At 39.0% G+C, this 22,164-nt stretch overlaps 1 protein-coding gene and 1 long non-coding RNA gene across 6 annotated transcripts in view; one reads left to right on the plus strand and one right to left on the minus strand.

Annotated features, from left to right (window-relative positions):
- Window positions 1–22,164, minus strand: part of dusp27 (dual specificity phosphatase 27) — an 89,136-nt gene that overhangs the window by 10,831 nt on the left and 56,141 nt on the right. For 2 of the 3 annotated variants that reach the window (XM_057829809.1, XM_057829807.1), the window contains exons 9-12: window positions 20,304–20,364; window positions 14,515–14,632; window positions 14,330–14,448; window positions 7,078–7,312 (exon numbers count right to left, since the gene is read on the minus strand). In XM_057829809.1, coding sequence (XP_057685792.1) covers window positions 7,078–7,312; window positions 14,330–14,448; window positions 14,515–14,632; window positions 20,304–20,364 — 533 coding nt within the window. The remainder of the gene's footprint in view (window positions 1–7,077; window positions 7,313–14,329; window positions 14,449–14,514; window positions 14,633–20,303; window positions 20,365–22,164) is intronic. The other variant, XM_057829808.1, reaches the window with a different exon arrangement.
- On the plus strand, window positions 1,308–4,739 carry LOC130912041 (uncharacterized). Of its 3 annotated transcripts, none has more exons than XR_009062523.1 (9): window positions 1,308–1,456; window positions 1,977–2,075; window positions 2,142–2,248; window positions 3,473–3,533; window positions 3,606–3,656; window positions 3,857–3,925; window positions 4,040–4,148; window positions 4,232–4,302; window positions 4,437–4,739. It is a non-coding gene; the product is annotated as an uncharacterized LOC130912041 (long non-coding RNA). The 3 variants fall into 3 exon arrangements; XR_009062524.1 differs by having other exon boundaries at window positions 4,046–4,148; XR_009062525.1 differs by having other exon boundaries at window positions 1,316–1,903.

Below are 22,164 nucleotides of genomic sequence, written 5' to 3' on the forward strand. Positions count from 1 at the left end.
GATAGTTTATGTACTACTACTAGGCTACTAAAAAGACAGCGTTCTATTTCACCTTCTGGGTGTTTTGGAGTTTTTGAATTGGAAAAGCGCCTGTGTATTATAATGCAAATCCCCGCAGCTAGACAGCGCAATGACACAAACATATTTGAAAACTAAAAGGTCTAATAAGCCTGGGTTTAACACCGACTTTTCACAACACTCAAATAAATTGCACACAATTATGCAACAGCGCCCTGCACGACGGCAGCTCAACAGCAACGACGATAATATGGCTACAATGCAAGCTATTTGAAGTTCTCCACGGTTTAAATCTGCAGCTAACTTTTCCTCGCTGGGCATTATTACAACTTATCATAATCATCTTTATTTTCAACCTCGAATTGACATTTTGGAAATTTTGCTGTTTTTGCGAAGAAAAAAATTAGCTAATTTGTTTTTGCGCTATGTTAACGCCACCTGTGTAAACAGTTAACTTTTGCGTTCCAATAGCGCCTTCAATAGGACCTGTTGGCTACCATCCATCATCTACTGCTTAGTCTGGGGTCGGGTCGCGGAGGCAGCAGCTTTAGCAGGAAGCCCAGACTTCCCTCTCCCCAACCACTTCAACCAGCTCCTCCGGCGGGATCCCAAGGCGTTCCCAGGCCAGCTGAGAGAAATGGTCTCTCCAGTGTGTCCTGGGTCATCCCTGGGGCCTCACGCCCGGAACGCCTCTCCAGGGAAGCGTCCAGGAGGCGTCCGAACTAAATGCCCGAGACACCATATAGGTTCAAAGGTGTTGTCTTGTTTTGTTGGTACAAAATACTGCAACCACTGCAGCCTTATATGAATAGTTCGGAGACCAGCGTTTTAGACCGTTGACAGTGTTTTTAAAGGGATCCACCGATAGAAAGACTTGTAGTTCTTAAAAGATAAACGTTATTAATATGAGTTAAAATAATTTGATATGAAAATTCCTCTTGATCTTTTTGTTTTTATACAATTTTCAAAATTAGTTTAACTAGTAGGTCGCCATTGTTGTTGACGTCGCAGGGCGGTGACATCACATGGTTACACTGCCGGGCTTCCAGAGTATGACTCTAGCGACATAAACATGTCATCTGTTCTACCCTTTCAATTTGAACCGGAGAGTAACATTAGTGAGCATGACAGCACTTTTGATATTTCACAAAACGAGCAACAAAAGCAAAATGAAGAGGAAAGACCGGATGAGATGAGAGTATGACAAAACCGGTGTTTTGCCAAAACGTCCTACAAGAGGCGAATTTGAGAGAGGAGTCTGGCTGCAGCCCCCTGTATGTACTCCTCTCTCAGTACCCTGCGCCGCTCTTCTCAGTACCCATCCCGCAGACAGGAAATGACGCAATACCGCCGCTCTCAGTCCCCTCAGACCGGAAATGTCGTCAACCCTTGCGACGAAAACAAGTTACGTTATTTCACCTCTCGCGAAGAAAACACGGTAAGTGGCCGCACTGAAAAAAAGTTTTTAAAAGCGTATGCATGTTTAAAAATGTTAAATAGTTAAACAACACTTGCGGTGAAAATATGAAGTGTTTATTCTGAGTTGAAAAGACCGTACTTATATCTAGTATTCTTAATGTAATTTAAATAATGTATTCCTTTACTAACTGCATGTGACTTTGCTCTACTTATATTGTTTAATACGTACTGATGAATTCAGCAGCGAATTGGCTAATGCTGCTAATGCTTTTTACATTTTTTTTTCACAATGAACAGTCTTCTTTGTGTAGTTTTCATTATATTGCACTCTTATTTTTCATTATGTACATGCCTGCAATTCGCAGCTCGCTGTTTTTGTTGTTGTATGGTGTTGTTGTTTTGCCTTCATTTGTTTTGTCTGGTCCTTTGTCGTTTGAATGTTGTCACATGATCCAAATAGGACAAGGTTGTAATTTTTTCTTGATATTGTTACTCTGCTTAGCTATATATTTTTTCATTATTTTGTTTTTTTTTACTAGCTCCAAGATCACCACCCCATTGGGAAGAAACTAAATCACGACCCCCAAATGGTAGTCTTCCCATGCAGATACAGGGATGTCACACAGATCCAAATGGAAGTAAGTAGCATAAGTAGTAATGTACTTTAGATTTTGGACTGTGCTTAGCACTTTTTTTTTTGATAGACATCGAACACAGTAAAACCCACGTGGCAGACAGGACCAATGGTGACAATATAAGACGATGCCGAGCTTCATGGACGGTTCAAACTCATCCTGCCCAGGAACGGCTGGTATGTTTTTATGTCTGAGACAAATGTTGTGCTCAGTGGAAATCTGGATAGGCTTATTATTCCTTATATTAGTTAACAATTGGACATAATTGATTATTTACTCTTTGTTTATTTAACCAATCAACATTCTCATTAGCTTATGCAAATCTTGAATATAAAGAGGCCAAAAATGGTGTTGATTGTCTAAAAAAAGAAAGTTTGATTGACACGTGCTGACTTTTGGAACGTTGGCCTGAACAATGAAATGGAATCAACTGTGAATTTTGAGGATTTAGTTTCTCTAAAGAACATAATGTCACTTGTACAATTAAGTAAAATGTAACTTTTTGTGTTTGTTTTTTGCAGATATGAAATGCATATTTATAACTTGTCTAACAAGTAGCTCATTCAAAGGTATAAAAAAGTATTTTTTGGCGTGTGTAGGGTATTTTAACTATGTAGCCTACAGAATGCTTGTATGGGCTCATGTAGGTGTCTGCGTACGTTTGTATTTATATAACATATGTCCGTGTGTATAGATTATGTATTTTTCAGGGAAGGACCATATTTGTGGCTGACCCCTATGTTGTTGCAACATGGTGAAAGCCTACAGGATGTGACCCACACATGCATTTGCCTGTAAGTCTGATTAGTAACAACTACAACTTGGAGCATTGGTTCATTTTCAAAGAACAGTCAAATCATAACAAATTAAATGATCCAAATTCCAATTATTTGTGGGAAGAAAAACAGATCCAATCATGAGATCAGGGAACTATTGTTATCTCTAATGAAATTCAGTATCCATTCATATTGGCATGGCGTTTCCATGATGATCCAGAATAGCCTTGTTTGGTTTTGAAGGTATGTTCCAGTCGATCCTTTTATGTTGCCCCTTCAATTAAAGCAGAATTGCACTCCAGATGATTCATCCAATCATTTGAAGCAAATTTCTAAAATGCCACTCTAAAATTGCGAATGTTTTGTTTCAAGGGCGTTGGCCCGGTCTCAACATTGGTAGGGACGAATATAATGCAAGTAAGGTTGCTCAAAAGTTGGTGGGGACAACTTTAGCATCCTGAAAAGTTGGTCGTGTTATGTCCCTACCGTCCCTATGCAAACCTCCGCCCTTGTTTTGTTTGCATGAATCATTTAAACCTGACTGGTTGGTGTTCTTATGCATGGAAACACGTTTGTAATTGTTTAACTACTGTATTTAATATGAACCTATATTTTCAATTGCAGAAAACGTTGACAGTCAATCAACAGGGGGACATGGAAAGAGAGGATTGGAAGTGAAATAGAGGTATTTGTAAAAGTGTGTATATTCATTGATTCAAAACTTGAAGGAAGTGACTCGGTTAAATTCTTACGTTAGGGTTTTCCGGGACAGCCATAGGGGAAGGACTGTGGCATCTTCATGTTGATGGTAGGTGAGTTTAACTGTCCAATTTTGTCCTCTGTGATATTTGTATTCATTTATCCATTTGTAGTATGCTCTTTGCACTGTTCTGGATGCTCTCTTTGAGTTTAACCATTGTAAAATGAAGTTCACCGAATCATTCAAATTGGGCTACAAAATATCCTTGTCGTTATTCTTTATTTACACTTGTTTTTAATTTTTGTTAGACTGATATGCCAACTCTGAGGAAGTGGTGGTGTATATTGCTAGCGGACAATTTCAAACTTGGGTGCATGGTAAGTCTTTGAAACTGTTGATATGGCATTCACAGGAAAGTAGGTGCACAGCACCTTAATTCTTTGTTGGAAAATGTGGAATACTTATTTTTGTATTTTTTCAACTTATGTGAGCCACAGGAAAGAGTTTGCCCATTGGACAGATGAGGCAAAAGCATTACTGCAGGGTGAAGTGCCACCAGTCTATCAGTTACAGAAGTGAAATTTGAATATAATTGCTGAGGTCAGCTTTTAAAGACTTTTTAGTGTCCATTACTCTGACGCACTTTTGAACATGCCCCCCTTTATTCACTGATTTATTTTTAGGAAGAGGTGCAACCACAGCTCCTTCAAGTTAGTGGTGGCCCACTCAAAAAAGATATGGCGGGGAAAAAATTGTAAGATTGTTTATATACCTAGTTTAATGCAATGCCTGAAAAGAAAAATCAAGTATAAAATTAACAAAGCATCATTTTTATTTTACTTATGTAATATTCAAATAGCTCTTTTCTTTCTCTTTTCCAATGAACAGTTTTGGTAAAAGGATTGTGCAAGACAGCACAAAAGCCTCGGACAGGGCTAGGGGGGGAAAAAAATCAATGCAGTAGGAGTTCCCAAGCATCCTGCAGATGGAAGAGGATGAGCACGAACTACAATGTCTTGGAGCCATTCAAGTTCTGTTTCAACCATCTGGAAGATGGATTTACCTTTTTTGAGGAGATTGTTGACTAAAGAAAATATCTATTCTCTCAATAATAATAAAAAATAATAAAACTAAAAAAATAAAGTTTACCACATCAGAACTGGTTGTATTGAGTTCATTTTTCTACACTTATAAATTAGTTGTTTTTTTTCTTTTATCCCAGATGTTAGTTGTAGGTAGTTTTAATTACCTATGATGAAGGCGGGAGTGCTTGCCGAAAAATGTCAGGTAATTAAAACAACCTACAACTATTGTCTGGGATAAAAGAAAAAAACAACTAACACATGACAACTTTTGTCATTTCTGTTTGAAATAAAGGTGCCTTTCCTGGAGCAGAAAGTTTAATATAGTTTCTGAATTAGTTAATTAGGATCTTCACCCACATGAATGAATTTAAGTAGCAAAATGAAAGACAAAATTGGTTTGGTTGCAACATTGAGAGAATATTACGTTTTTGATACATTAAATTGTAATGAAGCTATATTAATGTGTCCGTTCATAAAAATGTAAGCGTGACAGCAATTTTGTAATTCTCAATTGGAGTATATTTTACAATTGACAAACTAAAGTACACACTGTGATAGGTCACAGGCGATCTTTCAGTCACTAATTAAACCTTTATTGCAGTAGTGTGTATTTTAATTTTGATGTACTGTAACCGTGTTTTTCATTTTGGTAAAATCAGCAGGCTTTAACAAACTGACCGCGCTTAAAGAGTTAATCTCCCGATTACACCAAATCAATTTAAGGAGCATGTAAATAAATTAATTCCCGGACGCCTCCCTGGAGAGGTGTTCCGGGCATGTCCCACCGGCGGGAGGCCCCGGGGACGACCCAGGACACGCTGGAGAGACTATGTCTCTCGGCTGGCCTGGGAACGCCTTGGGATCCCGCCGGAGGAGCTGGTTGAAGTGGCTGGGGAGAGGGAAGTCTGGGCTTCCCTGTTAAAGCTGCTGCCCCCGCGACCCGACCCCGGAACAAGCGGAAGATAATGGATGGATGGATGGATGTAAATAAATTATTATTTAAATAATAATGAGTGATGCTGAAACCGAAAATAAAAGACGTGCGAAAAGAAAAGTAAACTAGTATTTACGTTCGAATGGACGCTAACTATTACGATAAAACCGGAAGCTCGGAGCTCGAGCGCTGCTTCATGTTGTCATTTCCGGTCTGAGAGCTGCGATATTGCGCCACTTCCTGTCTGCGGGATGGGTACTGAGACGAGCGTCGCAGGGTACTGAGAGAGGCGGGCTGCAGCCAGACTCTCTTGGAATTTGACACCCAAAGTACTACCGTGCGCTTTCAGCTTGTTTTGTTTAGATGCATACAGACAGAACACACTAAAGATGCCTTAAGAAAATACTTAATAATATCAAATAAGGGTGGATTAAATACGCAAAGTGACTAGTGTGGTCAACAGTTCAACAATCTGCTTTAATTGCAACCACAAGAAAACATAATGCTTAAAAGCATGAGAGGGAAACACATACAAAAAGTGTCATGCCACGTCGCTTCCTGTTTTATTTTGAAGGCTTCACCCTCTTCATCATCGCGTACTTGCCCTTCCTCTTGCCACCAAATGACCTATTGTTTCCACCTGTTCCCCATTACCTTGTGTGTGTATATAATGCCCTTGTTTCCCCTGTTTAGTGCAGAAGTGTCTTTCTTCCAAGGTCACTCACGTCAGCCTCTCGCCATAGCCTGTCATAGTGATACTGAATATTATCCTTCATTTGGAGCGCTTTGTGTTAGACCCTTTTTGATCTTAGCCATATTGACTTTTTCCTCCATTTGGAGCGTTTTGGGTTTTTGCCTTTTTGTTTGAACATTGATTGTGGTTGCCCTGACTCATTCCTCTGTTGGAGAGCTTTTGGTTTGTACTTATTTCTCATCCACGCATGTCAACGGAAGAATCTCTGTTTTCAAAATAAAGTTTTTGCCTGAACCTCAGCAACTGAGTCCGCCTCGTCACCATAGCCTGACAAAAAGTATTTTGAGGCAATGAAAAGGTAATAAGCGACTCAATAAAAACACAAATAGAAAGTACTAGCCGCTCTTAACTGATGTGCGCATGTGTTGGACGTCCCGCCACGTAGAAGGAATTGCAGAAGACTGGTAGTGTTCGTCTAGTGAGTGACAAACTACGTCATCACCCTGAGCGTCCACTAAGTCAAAACGTACGAAATATTATAGATTTTTAAATCAATGGCAATATTTTATTTCATATTTTAGCAAAAGAGATTTTATTAGAGCTAACAAGTGTTTAAGTCTGATGGTCCTTTTAAGTGCTGGGAACAACGCGAGCACACACAAGTCAACTGCCTTGCCGCTCGGTCCGAATGCATTTATCGTAATGCTTGGATTACACGTCCTCGCTAATTTTAGGGTCCGCTCATTTGATCCTGGTATCCCCATATGCCAGTCTGCCCTTGCCCACAAGGAATGAGAAAACATTGTTCACACTGACTTCTCTGCAATAAAGATGTTTGGCCACACTTCATCCACAGGCTGGCTCGGTGGCTCCAGGCGATCCTGAACCATTGCCCTCTGGATGTCCAGCACACATGGAGTATTGTAGGGACTGCGGTCATCAATCATGTCCCGCACTCGGTTGTAGAGATCTTCAACCATCAGCTGCTCTGCTGTTTCAAGCATGGACTCCGGGATGGACTCTGTGCGGACACCTCGAGGCGGCAGTTCTGCTGATGACAGAAAACAGTTTTTCTTAAAGCAACACTATTTAACCTTTCATTTTTGGTCGATTTTAGCGATGCCGGTGGACAAAAGCAGTAGTGTTTTGCCTTAAGGAAGACTGTGTTTCGCATGAGGAATAGCGCACACCCGCACAGTGTCGTAAAATCATGAACTCCCGGTCACCTGCAGATGGATTAAATGACATTTTCCAGTGGCTGTGTGAATGATGAATAGTAATCAGCTAATGAATCCAGTTGTGGCTAAACAATAGCATATGACAGTTAGCAACCGTGTAGCTAAGTGTGGCTAACCTCACCCGAACTTGTCAGGGTAGTCACGCCAGCGAGTGGAAGCTGGGCCAATGTTTATTCTTGAGTATCCTTTCATTCCTGGTAGCCTCCCTTTTTTCCTCCTCAGACAAAACGTTTTGTCCCTTTTGTTGCTCTGCCATCTTTGCAGAATTTGCGCGAAAAAGTTCGCATCGACTTCCGTCTTTCTAATGAAAGGGGAAAGTGACGGATGCCATAAAAGCACTCAGCACATTTGTAGTTTTTTTGTGTGGCAGGGTTCCTGCCACCCTCCTCAAAGTTAATTATTACTGGTGATAGCGCAGGGCAGTTCCTGACAAATTTGGTAGCCTAGGCCAGGGGTCCCCAACCTTTTTTACACCACGGACCGGTGTTACTTGGGTCTTTTTTTCACGGACCGGTGTTCTGACAAATTTTGCAACCCATCAAAAATTGCAACCATTCGGTTCTGCGCATGTGTGTAACGTTAAACATGGCCGCAAATGCAGCAATTCCAAAGCAAACACTACAAACTTTAAAGAAAGGAATATTAACTTACGTTTGATCATGGAAGGACATGTAGAAAAGTTCTCAGATACATCCTGCCATGTTAGCTGCACACAACAACTGCACACCGCTCTCTCACCATTAACGACTTCGCCTTGTCGTTAAGCATTAATTAAGAAGCCCGCTTCACAAAGATACAATGTTGGAAATTGTAGCAAGGTTTTCAATGCTCTTGTAGCGATGTCAGGATATTCTGGAATGACTTTTATCCAGAACCTCGGTAGAGTTGTTGTCTCAAATGTACGTTTAAGGTCGCCGTCATTTGCGATCTCTACAAGCTGATCCTCCCGTTGCACAGACATGCTCGAATCACTCGGTTTATTCACAAATGGGTCACGAATCCACTCCTTCGCAGTTCGTGGGTCTTCGAGGTTGTATGCTCATCTTCTGGCTCGTCAGGTGCCCTTTTCGCCGTAAAAAATATCTCCAAAGACGTCTGTTTTCTAGTCATCTTCGCTCGTGAGGGGACTAATTATTACTGGGAACAAATGTGCTGCGCCCGCGGCCTAGTAATACTTTGTTATTGAGGCCAAGCACACATAGATATATTATATACACAAAACAAGATGTACTGCTAGCAGTCCAATCAATGGATTTATATGACATCATTTTAATCTATCCTGTAGTATTATATCTAGAGTAGACAGGGATATTAGTGTGTTAAGTAGGGACACAGGGTTAATTTGGCCAGAATGCGGTCGTTAATAAATGATTATTTCTGCGCGGCCCGGTACCGGTCCGCGGCCCGGCAGATTGGGGACCCCTGGCCTAGGCAACAAATTTGTTGGCGCCCCCCCAATAGCTTCTTTCACCACACATATTTAAACACACTGAAAAAGCACATTATCGCTTTGTAATTTATTATATAAAAAAAGACAACAATGAAGAAAAGCAGAAGTTAAAAGAAAAATGCTCCAATAACTACTAAAAAAAAAAACAATCAAAAACACTTCAAAATAAAACATAAATAAATAAAATAAAAATTGCAATTGTTATTACAATATGATTAACACCCACCCGCACAAACCTATATAAAGACACACAGAACACTTTAAAATGCAACTTTTTTTTTTCAACTTAGATCTTAGACCTAAAACCTTACTAGCCGTGTCTTCACTGATGCAAAAGCATCTATTGCCCTATCATATGACAGCTGTTTTGGAAGGTGCACTTCTTTCTCCACTGGCAGTTTGTGTGTGGGAAGGTACTGGACTTGGTGCTGGTGTGGATAAGTTGGCTGTAAAAGATGACCCAGGATGTACAGAGGTGGAAGGAAAATATTTCAGAAGAGCATCTACAAAGAGAAGAAAGTGGAATGTTACATTATATTTGTCAAATAGCTGTTGATTGTGAAACCAGCATGACATAACCATAATAGCGCCTAAATTCTTGCAGCGTACTGTACCTGTCTACTGGATCCGGCCACTATCTTTGACGGGCGTAGTTAAAAGAAAATGAATTCTTGAAGCACTGCAACTACACAAACTATTCAAAAATAATTAATTAAATAATATATGATAGCAAAAAAAAAAAAATAATTGAAATTTTTTCTACATGAACGGGATTGCCATTTTAATGAATTAATGACACATTTAATAACAAATGTTTTCATTTAAATCCATGGCACTTTTAGTCCCCCATACCACAGAACTGTGAAATTATTAACTGCATGTTCAATGGTGAATTTATCTAATTAACCTTTGCACTTTTAGGCAAGGCAAATTTATTTGAAAAGCACAATTTAACACAAGGTAAAAGTGGTTCACATCACATGAAAATTAGCAAGACAATTTTAGTTCTAAAATGGGAGGGGGAGTAAACTTAACTGAAACTAATCCACAGCTGGCTGAATACTGAAAATACTTCTAAAACAGCAGTACGACTAATGATACAGTATAATTTAGCTTTAGCAATATGTCATATAAACTATGTAAATAACCGCGAGCTTGCAGTTGCGCTAAGTATACGTGTTTATCCCTTTGAAATAATCACAACAAACCTCTTTTTTCACGTTTATGCTCCTCTTCTTCCTTTGTCTTCTTTCTAAAATGCGACTTTTGTCTTTTCATGACGTCAACTCGTCACCGTAACGTCGCTCAATTGCGGAGGCTAAAAATAGCACCTTCAGGTAGTTTGCTGGTCTGCGGGAGGGAGAGGAGGAAGGGTGAGACTAGAGTGTGTGGTGAAATTATCGCATCACAGGAAACAGTAAAATGGGCAGAAGGCACACTAGAAAAATGATTTCATTATTATTTAAAGATTTATTACGATATGTTTTGTTGTCATTTTGTTTTATTGTCTTGATAATTTTTGGAATACTGCTATCATCAAATATTTGAACATTTCTCTGGACGCCCTCTTGGACGCTGCGGCGCCCCTAGGCATTTGCCTAGCTTGCCTTAAGGACGGCACGGGTCTGTGAAAGCGATACAGACCCTATCAAGATATATCTAAAAGAGGTGTCATTAAACTAGTTGTCAGTCGACATATCATCACAAATGTTATGAACAGTGTTGTCAGTAACGCGTTAGTTAGTTACGCATTACTGTAATCTGATTACTTTTTTCAGTAACGAGTAATCTAACGTGTTCATTTTTCTACACCAGTAATCTGATTAAAGTTAGTTTCCTTAGTGTCATTGCGTTACTATTTTTTTCATTGCCTCATAACGTATGTAGAATGAAGAATATTGTAGTCATGTACGAAGAGAATTTTGAATAGAAAATGCTAAAATAAAAGGTTCCCTGTACGTGTTTCCATGCCAACCTCTTAGCTATTTCCTGTTTTGGTCTCGCGTCTCGTGTTGTGGGACTGAGGCGGGTGGGCATTTGCGCCGAGTGTTGAGACGTTGCGAGGGAATGTTGATCTGTGGATATCCATGAATGAAGGTGAGTATTTTTCCTTCATTCTGGAGAGTATCAGCATAAGGTTGGACCCCCTACATGCGCGGCCTTTTCGTAGCTTTGCTATAGCAACGACGGGCAGTCATCGCTCCAAGTTGGCAAGCTTTGTTTAGATCATATGCATGTTCAACATTTATGCCGTGAGGTGACGTGCTCGTTTAGCATCTGTGGGATATGTTGTAAGTCCGATTGAGTGTAAAGTGCTTAGTTGCCACCACGTTTTGTGGCCAAATTGACCGCGTGTGTGTCGAGAGGAGTACTTCCGGGTTGTTAATAGGGCTGTCCCAAACGACTAATTTTCTCCCGATTAGTCAGCAGACTATTTTTACGATTAGTCGACTAATCTAATAATTAAAAATTTTTTTTTTTTTTTTTTTTTTACTAATTTAGCAATGAAATTTTTGTTGACGCTTATCAATTCACAAAAAACATATTGGAACACTCAAATTATTTATTAAAGTACAAATAAACACGTAAATAACAATAATAAATCACAAATAAACAATGAGTTCAAATGCTGATAGAATTAACTAGTGTAGCATCCCGATTGAAAAGATGGTCTCTTAAACTGATGGTTACAACTTTTATTCCATCCTTGATGTAAACACACCGTAACCGCTACGGTGCACACAAATAAAGCAACACAATTAGAAATTAACAAAAACGTTTTACCTTTTTCCTTTGAAACTTTATTTATATATCAATGAATTGCCTATATGAATTGCCTTTACCTTAATTTATTACCTTATCATTGACAATCTCTCCCTTGAGTGCAATCACTGTATATACTGTATATATTTATGACCTTTTAACCTTATATAATTTTCTATACCATAAAATAAACCATAACATGAAATAAACCTTTCAATTAGCATTAAGAACAATACTAATAGCACTTATAGGCCCATTGTCAATGAAACATTATTATTTAGTAAGGCGACAGCACCCTCTGGTGTACAAAAAATGAAAAAAACAAAAAAACAAAATTACAAACTGGGTGAAGGCGCTTGAGGTGTTTATTCACGGCCGACGTGCAGCCAAGTTTGGCATTGAAGAGACAGGACAGAAGAGTGTACTCTCCTTTGTTTCTTTGAAATAAGTCAATGTTTTGGACACTGGTGCGCTTTTTTTGGCTTTGTGCCGCTTTCCCCGCTTGCAAACAGAGCATCCGACATTCTAACTTTCCACGCATATATTTTTTTAACCCTTCATTAACCGTCGACGGGATGTTGTGCTCGTCGACGGATTTACGTCATCGATGACGTCGACTATGTCGACTAGTCGGGACAGCTCTAGTTGTTAATGTGCACGGCTGCATGCGCATCCGCGCCCGCCACCAGCTTTGTGTTTATTGCACTGTACAATCCACTTGTGTGTTGTTGATTATTGTGCCGTCAGTTTGCATTGTTTTATATTGGCACTGATATGCTGTTAACCATAACCCGAAATCCAGAAGTTTTGGCATGAAGCTTGATCTTAGAGTTAGCAGGGTTTAGTTGGTCTGTGGAGTTGATTTCAACAAATTCCAAGCAGTTTGTCAGATATTTGTTAGTTTCAGGGCTCTGGAGTGGCTAAGCTAGCGCGAAATTCTGATATTCCCCTTTAAATTCAATCATCGGAAAGTCAATTACATGTGATGACATTTTTCGGTTGTCATTCTTATGTTGAGGCGTCAAAGGGAGAAAAATGGGTAAAAAGTAACTGATAGATTACTTTTAAAGTAACTTAGTTACTTTGATAATGAAGTAATCAGTAGAGTACCCTAATTTTCGCACTATAAGGCGCACCTGACCATAAGCCGCAGCCCACCAAATTTGGCACGAAAATGGCATTTGTTCATAGATAAGTCGCACTGGACTATAAGTCGCAGCCATCCTCACTGTATCATGGGATATTTACACCAAAAGATATTAACCGGTAAAACCTTATTTGACAGCGGCATCATACGACCGACTGTCATAAGACCAAATGAACCATCATTAAACTTTGAACTAATTAGTGCAAAGCTTTATTGCTTCAAGAAGCTTCATTTGGCCATCACTGCTCCCTTGGGGGAGACAGTCAACCTCTGCTGCCACCTGTTGTTGACTGTTGTCATCCAACATGCCTCTTAGCATGCATTGCAGCACTACAGATGTAAATAACAATAAAAAATCATGTTCTGTGCTAAATATTTCTTCAGTTACTGTTCCAACTGTTTCATCAATTGCAAGTTATGGTATTTGCTAACACTTTATTTGACAGTGGTGCCATAAGGCTGTCATTACACAATCATAATTATGACATGTCTCTGTCCTGAGCATTCATGAATGCTTATAACAGATGTCATTAAGTGTTATTCGGCAAATGATGTCACTTTTGAATGGATGCAAAAGATCCAAGATGGACAAAAATGGAGTTAGTGACATAATTTGCCAAATGACACTTAATGACATAAGCATTCAGTAATGTCCATGATAGTGTCATGTCATAATTTTGATGATCTTATGACAGTCTTATGACACAGCTGTCAAATAAAGTGTTACCTAAAAAAATCAACAAATAAGCCGCACTGGGCTATAAGCCACAGGTATCAAAATGAAGGAAAAAAGTAGCGGCTTATAGTCCGAAAATTACGGTAACTCGATTACTTTTTTGAGGCGTAATCAGTAATCGGTGATTAAATTACTTTTTCAAGTAATCTGTGACAACACTGGTTATGAAAATATTTGATAAAGGTTTAAACGTTACCTAGTGTTGCTTTAAATCATATTTGAAAGCTCAATTTGATGTTTCCTAAGTGTCACAATCTAATCGTTACATATTGATTTTTCAGAAAAGGAATTCAGGACGGACGAGCTCATCCGTATGCAGTGTTTGACATCCAGTTCATCTTGCTCAAGTCATAGCCTCAGCTCATTAGCGGATGGAGGAATCCAGACTGTCGCCTACTTAAGAGCTAATTGGCTCATTGGACACCAATCTCATTCCTCTTCAGATTTACTCGGCTCGCAGCAGCAGCTTGATATGAAATCCATGTTTTATCTGCCGGCCTGTCATTTATCTTGCTGCTACGTGTGTTATGCGTTGGCATCCCGCTGAGAGCAGAAAGGGACACAGTAAGAGCTCAAGTTGCTAACTCTTAGAACTTGTAAAGCTTTCTGGGTTCTTTCAGCACTGAAATCTTTTAATAGTTCAGGTTGTGGCATTTGGTGGGCATTTTGGAGACCTTTCTACTGATCAAATACAATATATCTTATACCCCTTGCCTGATTTGACTATGTCTTACCTTCGTTGATGATCTTCTTTGCGGCAACGGCGGATGACAAGTGAATAGGCTCCATGAAGATACTGGCGGCATCTGAGCCAGAGATGGCGGAAAACCTGGACTCTGACATCATGGAAAGGCTGGAATCGGTGGAGCTCAAATTAGCAAATCATCGTCAAGTGGTTTAAAGTGCTTAAATATTTTACCTGGGTGACGAACAGCGCAGGTAACGAGACTGAATCCCCTGGATACTGTTGTCCTCATCCTCACCGTTTGGCACCGTCTGATCGTCGCTCTCACTGGCAGACGCCATGTTAGCAAAACCTGAAACCGTTTTGCCCACCCGGGCATATTAGTTTGTAACAAATAAAACTAGAACAAAACAAGAGGTATAACGACACGATGTTTCATCGATCAGTTGAACCATAGGTGTCCAATTCATGGCCCTTTGGGCCAGCTCCAGCCCACCACATCCTTTTCTAGCCAAAAGTTTCTTTTTTGTTTAGCTAAAAGTGTCTCGCTAAAATAACAAAATTCCAGATTGTTATTCAAATTTGGGGTATTGTAAGCATTAGTCAACGATGCCCCCGTTTTAAAGTTAGTAAACAAAATTGTTACCCCGTTGATGCCTATTGTCGCGAATTTTAGATATTCCAAATCAACGCAGCCTTTTTACCATATTATTTATTTGTATATTAACTTATCATTTATTTTAACTAATTGACTGTGATTGACGGCAATAGACATCCAATCCATTTTGTTCGATTGCTGCCTGTCTCCTCGAGTCAGACTACATTGGACATCTATCACCGTCAATATCAGCGAAACAATCACTCAATTCTAGTCATCCCTGGTGAAATGGATTCGGTTTCTATCACTGTCAATGGCAGTGAATGAATTAAATTTCTCAACTTGAGTTAGCATTGACTTGGAAGCAAAAATACAAGTGAAAGATTGAAAAATTTTGCTGTTAATGGGTTTAACAAAAGGCCTCTGATTTTAAAACCAGGTATCATTCAATTCAGTGACATAGAGGAAAACCATAACAATGTTGTAGCCTGTGATTAAAAAAAAAAAAACCAAAACCAAAACACGTTTTTGATATACCGTATAAATCGGGTGCCCAATCCCGGTCCTTGAGAGCCCCTATCCAGCTTGTTTTCCATGTCTCCCTCCTCTAACACACCTGAATCAACTAATCAGGATCGTTATCAGGCTGCTGCAGAGCTTGCTGATGAGCTGATCATTTGATTCAGGTGTGTTAAAGGAGGGAGACACGGAAAACAAACTGGATAGTGGCTCTCGCAGGACCGGGATTGGGCACTCCTGGTATAAAATGACAAAATGGCTTTGTAATTTTATTGCTTACTGTAATATGTGCATAATACATTGTATCGATTAGAGAGCTTGAATCGAGTCAAAATTGAATAGTGGCAGAATATGGCAAATATCACACAGTTGTTACAAGAATCGATATCGTATCGCACACTGACTATAAAGATTTTAAGTAGACATAACTCCATTTTTTAAGTTCTCTTAAAAAATGAACTCATTTTATGAAGTTAATATTGTGAACTTAATTTTAACTCCAAACTTTAAGTCAAATTGACTTGAATTTTCCAGTTCAGACAACGTATTATTATATATTAGGGCTGTCAGATTTATCGCGTTAATGGGTGGTAATTATTTTGTTTATTAATCACGTTAAAATATTTGATGCAATTAATGCATGCACAGAATGACCCGTTCATGCGCTGCCTCAAACAGTTTACAATGACGCCGTCTTAGCACATTGAGAACGAAAAGGCAGAGATATGCAAGTGGACACAGGCGTTCATTGGACCACGCCTATTATTAGCTTAAGCTTTGGCAGCCACTACTAACAGTCATGGTTTCCCAACTTTCCATCATGCATCGGGCGGAGGAAGAGATGATGTTATTCTTAACACGCCTACTTGAATACAACGCAGAACATACTGTATACCATTTGCAGCCACCACTGACAGTCATGGTTGCCCAACTTCCAATCATGTATTTGGGCAGAGAGGGAGACGTTCTTTTTCTTAACACGCCTAATTGAATACAATGCAGAACATACTGTATACCACTTGCAGCCACCACTAACACTTATGGTTGCCCAACTTCCCATCATGCATTTGGGCTGAACAGTTAAGTCGCTACAGTATCATTTAGTGAAAGCACAACAAAAATAATATTCCTATCTGTCAAAAAACATATTTGTTCACAAAAAGAAAAGCGCTCAATGCAAAGAGAACTGGCAATCCCAATCAAAATAGCAATGCAAAGTACACATAAAACGTACTCAGACTTTGCCTTGGCTAGATCTCTAATTAACTTAAAACTCGCCATTGACACCTTGTGGTGTTTTTCACCTTGTGTAGTTAAAGACACTGTGGAAGAATGGCAGGGAGCCCGATGTGACGTCACCGCTAGGCAACGTCAACAATGGTGAGCTATTAGTTAATTTTTTGATAGAAAATTTTACAAATTTTATTAATACGAAAACATTAAGAGGGATTTTAATATAAAATTACTATAACTTGTAGTTCTTAAAAGATAAATTTGAGTACAAGTCTTTTTATCCGTGGATCCTTTTAACAAAAGGAATGTTAATAATGTTAATGCCATCTTGTGGATTTATTAATATAATAAACAAATACAGTGCTTATCAGAGGTAGCGCTAGACTTTTTAGATGTCTGTCATTTTGACTGACAGGGTCATAAAAATCCAGTCATAATCTATTTTTACCCGTCACTTAAATTTTTTAAATGTTAATAATGACATATTCAGTAGTATTTAGTTTTCATTCATCTTTAATTAATATTCTGTCCGAACAAGCTTAACAGAGAATCCACACCGCGCCATCACACATCAAGCAGCTGTGCGTTATTAGCACCTAGCTTGCCTTGAACACGACTTTTTAGGAAGGGTCGGACTTGACAAGTCATTAAAAAAAAGGGGGTTTGAGGATAAGCCTGAGAATGATCGGTTTTCTCTCTGCTCCATATAAGCAATATTTCAACATTGCTTACACAGCCGAGAGTCGGGGCAAACTGCGCGTATGTGTGTGTGACATGCACGAACAGTGCGTGCATGCTATCGATCCATATATATCCATATATCGTGCATGTCACACACACATATGGGCAGTTTTCCCCGACTCTCGGCCGTGTAAGCAATGTTGAAATATTGCTTATATGGAGCAGAGAGAAAACCGATCATTCTCAGGCTTATCCTCAAACCTATTTTTATTTTTTTATGACTGTTGTCAAGTCCGACCCTTCCTAAAAAGCCGTGTTCAAGGCAAGCTAGGCGCTAATAACGCACTGCTGCATCGCTACCGTAGCTACCGTACCGTCTCTTGCTTTTTGATGACGTAATTGCTGCATTAAATCCGATTTGCGGGACTGGACAGTACAGACCGCCGCGACAGTCTGGAAAAATGTGCCCCAGATCGGATTTAGACCACATATGAAAGTGACCCAGATCGGATTTGAAATGGTCCCGTTCTATGCGACTTGTCACGTTCAGACCGTCAAGTTAATGCCTCACTCGAGTCGGAAAAACACGAAAAAATCGGATTCGTGCATTAAAACCTGTAGTATGAACGTAGCCTTAGTTCGGACGCTCAGTTGCCTTGACATTTTTCCGAGTAAGGCCAACGACGTCATGCATCAAGAGACACAATAGCTAATTAATATGCTCACTCGCCACCCTGTGGTCTGCGGTGTGAATTGCAACCTGTCAAAATGACGGATGGACTTCAGTTTTTTCCGTCACCGTTTTAAAAAACCGGTCAACGACGGAAAATATTCGGTTAACGCGACCCCTGGTGCTTATATACAGTATGTTGAATGTTTATGTCCGTCTTGTGTCTTATCTTTCCATTCCAACAATAATTTACACAAAAATCTGGCATATTTTAGAGATGGTTTGAATTGCGATTAATTACGATTAATTCATTTTTAAGCTGTGATTAACTCGATAAAAAATTTTAATCGTTTGACAGCCCTAATATATATACAAAGTATATTTATTTATTTATTTTTACAATGTATTGTCATGAAATCGCTTGAAACATTTAATGCTGAACTAATTTAAGTTCGACAAGACATTTTATATGGAATGGAAAATTACCCAATTTCACTAAACCTACGAATTTTACTAACCACAAATAAAACATCTATTCATCTACACCTAGTGGCAAGTAATGTCAGCCAAAGCAACTAAATCTTCATCCGTTTGACAGCAACTAACTTGTGGGATCAACTTTTAGAAAAAAATGCTCTAAAAACGTTCCAATAGTGAAGCTCATAGGCCAACACGGATGTGAATAGGCTAACTTTACCTTGTGATTCATCATATTTAACTCATGGTGCTATGAGCGCATGTTTCAAACTCATGATGATATCTATGTACAAGACTCCAAATGGTTTCAGGCCTAGCAGTCGATCTATTTTTAAATGACAGCTGTGTCACAAGTCTTAGAGCGGCGTCCGTGCGGCTCATTTCACCAAACAACACAAAAGTGAGACACAAACAAGCAATATTGTTAGAAGAGTGAAATCAACAAACCAAGTGTATTTCCAACCTTGGCAGCCGGCAGTAGTGTCCGTCGGAGGAGGTGTGCTTTGTCCAACTGGTAGTGGTCACACTAAAATTGGAGTGACCCTCCACCTCTCTATGACACACTTACCACCCGCCCAATCATGCAGGGGGCCCAGACACCCGACACCTTCGCACTTAGACCATCATAACAGGTCACACCTTCCTTTTTCACTTATTGACTGCCATTGACAGTGATAGACAAACCAGATCTGCTCTGGAATTGGATAGTTTTTTTTTTTTTATTGATGACACAGTAACATTGGTATAACCGTTTTATTGTTCACAGGCGTCAACCTCAAGGCAGTTAGATCAGGCCCGCCACGTCACTTTTGTGTTGCCCATGAATCACACGTTTTATTTTGGGGGGGGGGGGGTGTTAAAATGAAATTTAAATAAAATGAATAGTAATATAAAATAATTAATAAAATAATATCTGTTGTCTCAATTGAAAAACTTAGAAAAGAAGATTTTTTTAAATCTTCCCCCTTTTTGAAAATGTAAAATAAATAGTTTTTGTTCCAATTCAATATGTAAGAGTAGAATATACGTTTCTCCCCCTCTTTTTGATAAAAGGGGTAAAGAAAAAATGTAATTACTTTCCGCTTTTTGGTTTTACTAAAACTGTAAATAATAATAATTTAAAAAAAAATAGCAAAGAGAATATACTATCCATCCATCCATCCATCCATCCATCCATCCATCCATCCATCCATCCATCATCTGCCAATTAATCCTGGGTCAGGTCGTGGGGGCAGCAGTCCTTGTAGACTACAAGCTCGTCTGTCAATTTTCATTCAAAATTGTTGGAAACCTTATATTTATCTATGAATTTATTCATGGTTTATAGACGAAAACGTTTTCAGAATTGTCGACTAAAACTAGACGAAGACGGACACATTTTGAAATAACTAAAATATGACTAAGATTCAGGGCCGTGCAAAAACCGATGGAGGGGCAAGTGCTCAAAGATCAAAAGGGGCACATGAACAAGAATTTCATACACCTTACAACGACATCCAGTTTAACCAGCTTTACAGTATAATTGGCTGTAACAGACTTTAATTAGGAGGGGGGAATAGTGAATAGAAATCAACACTGTCATCAACACTTTCTGGCTGTGACTCGGTCAGTCTTTGCTAATCTCTATATCAAAACTTCCTTCCTCAGCTTGTTGTTCATCTGTCACTAAACTACATCAGATATTCACTGAGCCACCAACAGCACAGATTTTTTATTTCATTATTATCCATATTTGACAGCTGTAGCACCTAATAATTAATAAAGTAATGACATTAAATGTTATCGAACAATAACATTGTAATTGTGTTCATACCTGAATAGCCTTGCAAACTGTGTTAATCTTACCAATTGTGCTCTTCCCCCAGCTGATGAGGGATCCACTGCCTTCAGCAACCTCATCCAGCTCCTTTTTTTAAATAAAAAAAATCCCTCAACCTCCTTTCCTTGCAAGGCATGTCTACATAATGAAATATAAATCTTAAATTTAAACAATCAGATTCCCCGGTGGCTTTTATTTAAAAAAAAATGTCTTAATTTCTTTCCTTTTCAATAACATTGTGAAGAGAGAGAGAAGAGAGAACACTTAACAAGGGTGACTAGCGGGAGCAATACAAAAATATAAATGTTACGACAAAATACAGAGAAATGGAATTACCAAATTATCACATTAAGTTTCATACAAACACCGGAATCATCGATAATGAAATAAAGGGACCGATTGCAAATATTAAATTTAGATTAAAATGAGAACTTAAATATGTGTACCATTCTAGATAATGTTGTGAAGACAACAGACAGATACCTTTGCCTATAGAGAGTAGAGATACACGGATCGAAATAGCCATAGCCATTGTGGGGGGGTAATTAATTATTAAAGTACAGTATTACAGTATTAAAGTAAGTATTGAACTATATAAGTGAAAATAATATTTTATTTTTTAGAAAATCCCCACAATAAACCTGGTGTAAGAATTTTCACTTTATGCTTGAACGCGTTTCAGAAGGGTAACACCGTTTGTTTCCAACCACCAGATGTCGCCGGACTCCTCACCAGACACCCACTTCATAGAGGAAAAGCGTGTAGGGAGGAGCGTGGGGTTATGCCGCGGCTTAGTGGCACACAGACGTTTTTTTTTTTTTTTTTTTTTTTTTTTAAAAGGTGTTTTCGGTGTTCAAGTAAAGTACTCGGTGGCGTGTCTGCACAGTCCACCAGCACACACATACGCACAAAAAAAAAAAAAAGCCCAGTCAAAAGGGGCAATTCGGGCATGTAGGGGCAAAGGGGTGGGTGCTCAAGCACCCTCCGCCCCCCTCTCTGCATGTGAATGCTAAGACCAATAAGTATTTGGCAGACATAATGGCCCCCCCAAAGGAAACAATAACTACAATGCAGCCCCCGACATCTGTCGCCATCCTTGGATATTTTTATTATACGATGTCTTCTTTTACTAGCCACAATAACACATTGTCAATACTATGAGTTAACACCGATTGGCCTTTTTGCTTATAATACGAATGAGTTTTGATCTTTGTTTTTAGGATCTTTTTTCTTAATTCCATTTTATAATAGAGACACTCTTATCCTGGGAAATCAGGCCTTTAAAGATACTTTGAACATCAAATCTACACAAGTGGGTCAGTCAGTTCTTATCTTTCTCCTTTTAGCAGATTTTCCTAACAACATGGTCTTTGTCAGTCAGCTGACAAAATTGTATGCTATTTATAATCTAAATGCAGCATTATTAAGTACTCAAGGCCAACCATATGATAGTTAACAATCACTTCAGTGTGTACGGATCAGTGTGTGTTGCATGATGACATTTCCACATTTATTTGCCGTTTACAATCTTATTGAGAGGCTTTGTGAAGAGACATTTAAACTCGGAAAAGTCCATCGATCAATTGGAAAACCACAGAAAGGGAAAGGCTGAACTTGCTCAGAAATGTAAAGGCAGTCAAAAACATTCAAAAACTGCTGTGAGAAAACATATAAAGAGTTAAAGAGTCAAAGTTCTCTGAAACACCACGACATCTCACGGAAGGGAATGTTCAAAAGCAGTTCAAAAGTGAAGTAAACATAATGGAGCCACTAAGGATTGGACAATATCAGACAGACATTCTTGTTTTACGTCCTCCCTCGTCAACACATATGTTTGAAATAAAATATATAGTGTAACACATACTGTAAATACATAAAACAGAGTCT

The sequence above is a fragment of the Corythoichthys intestinalis genome, chromosome 2, assembly GCF_030265065.1.
Source record: "Corythoichthys intestinalis isolate RoL2023-P3 chromosome 2, ASM3026506v1, whole genome shotgun sequence".
In the NCBI taxonomy this organism is placed as follows: domain Eukaryota; kingdom Metazoa; phylum Chordata; class Actinopteri; order Syngnathiformes; family Syngnathidae; genus Corythoichthys; species Corythoichthys intestinalis.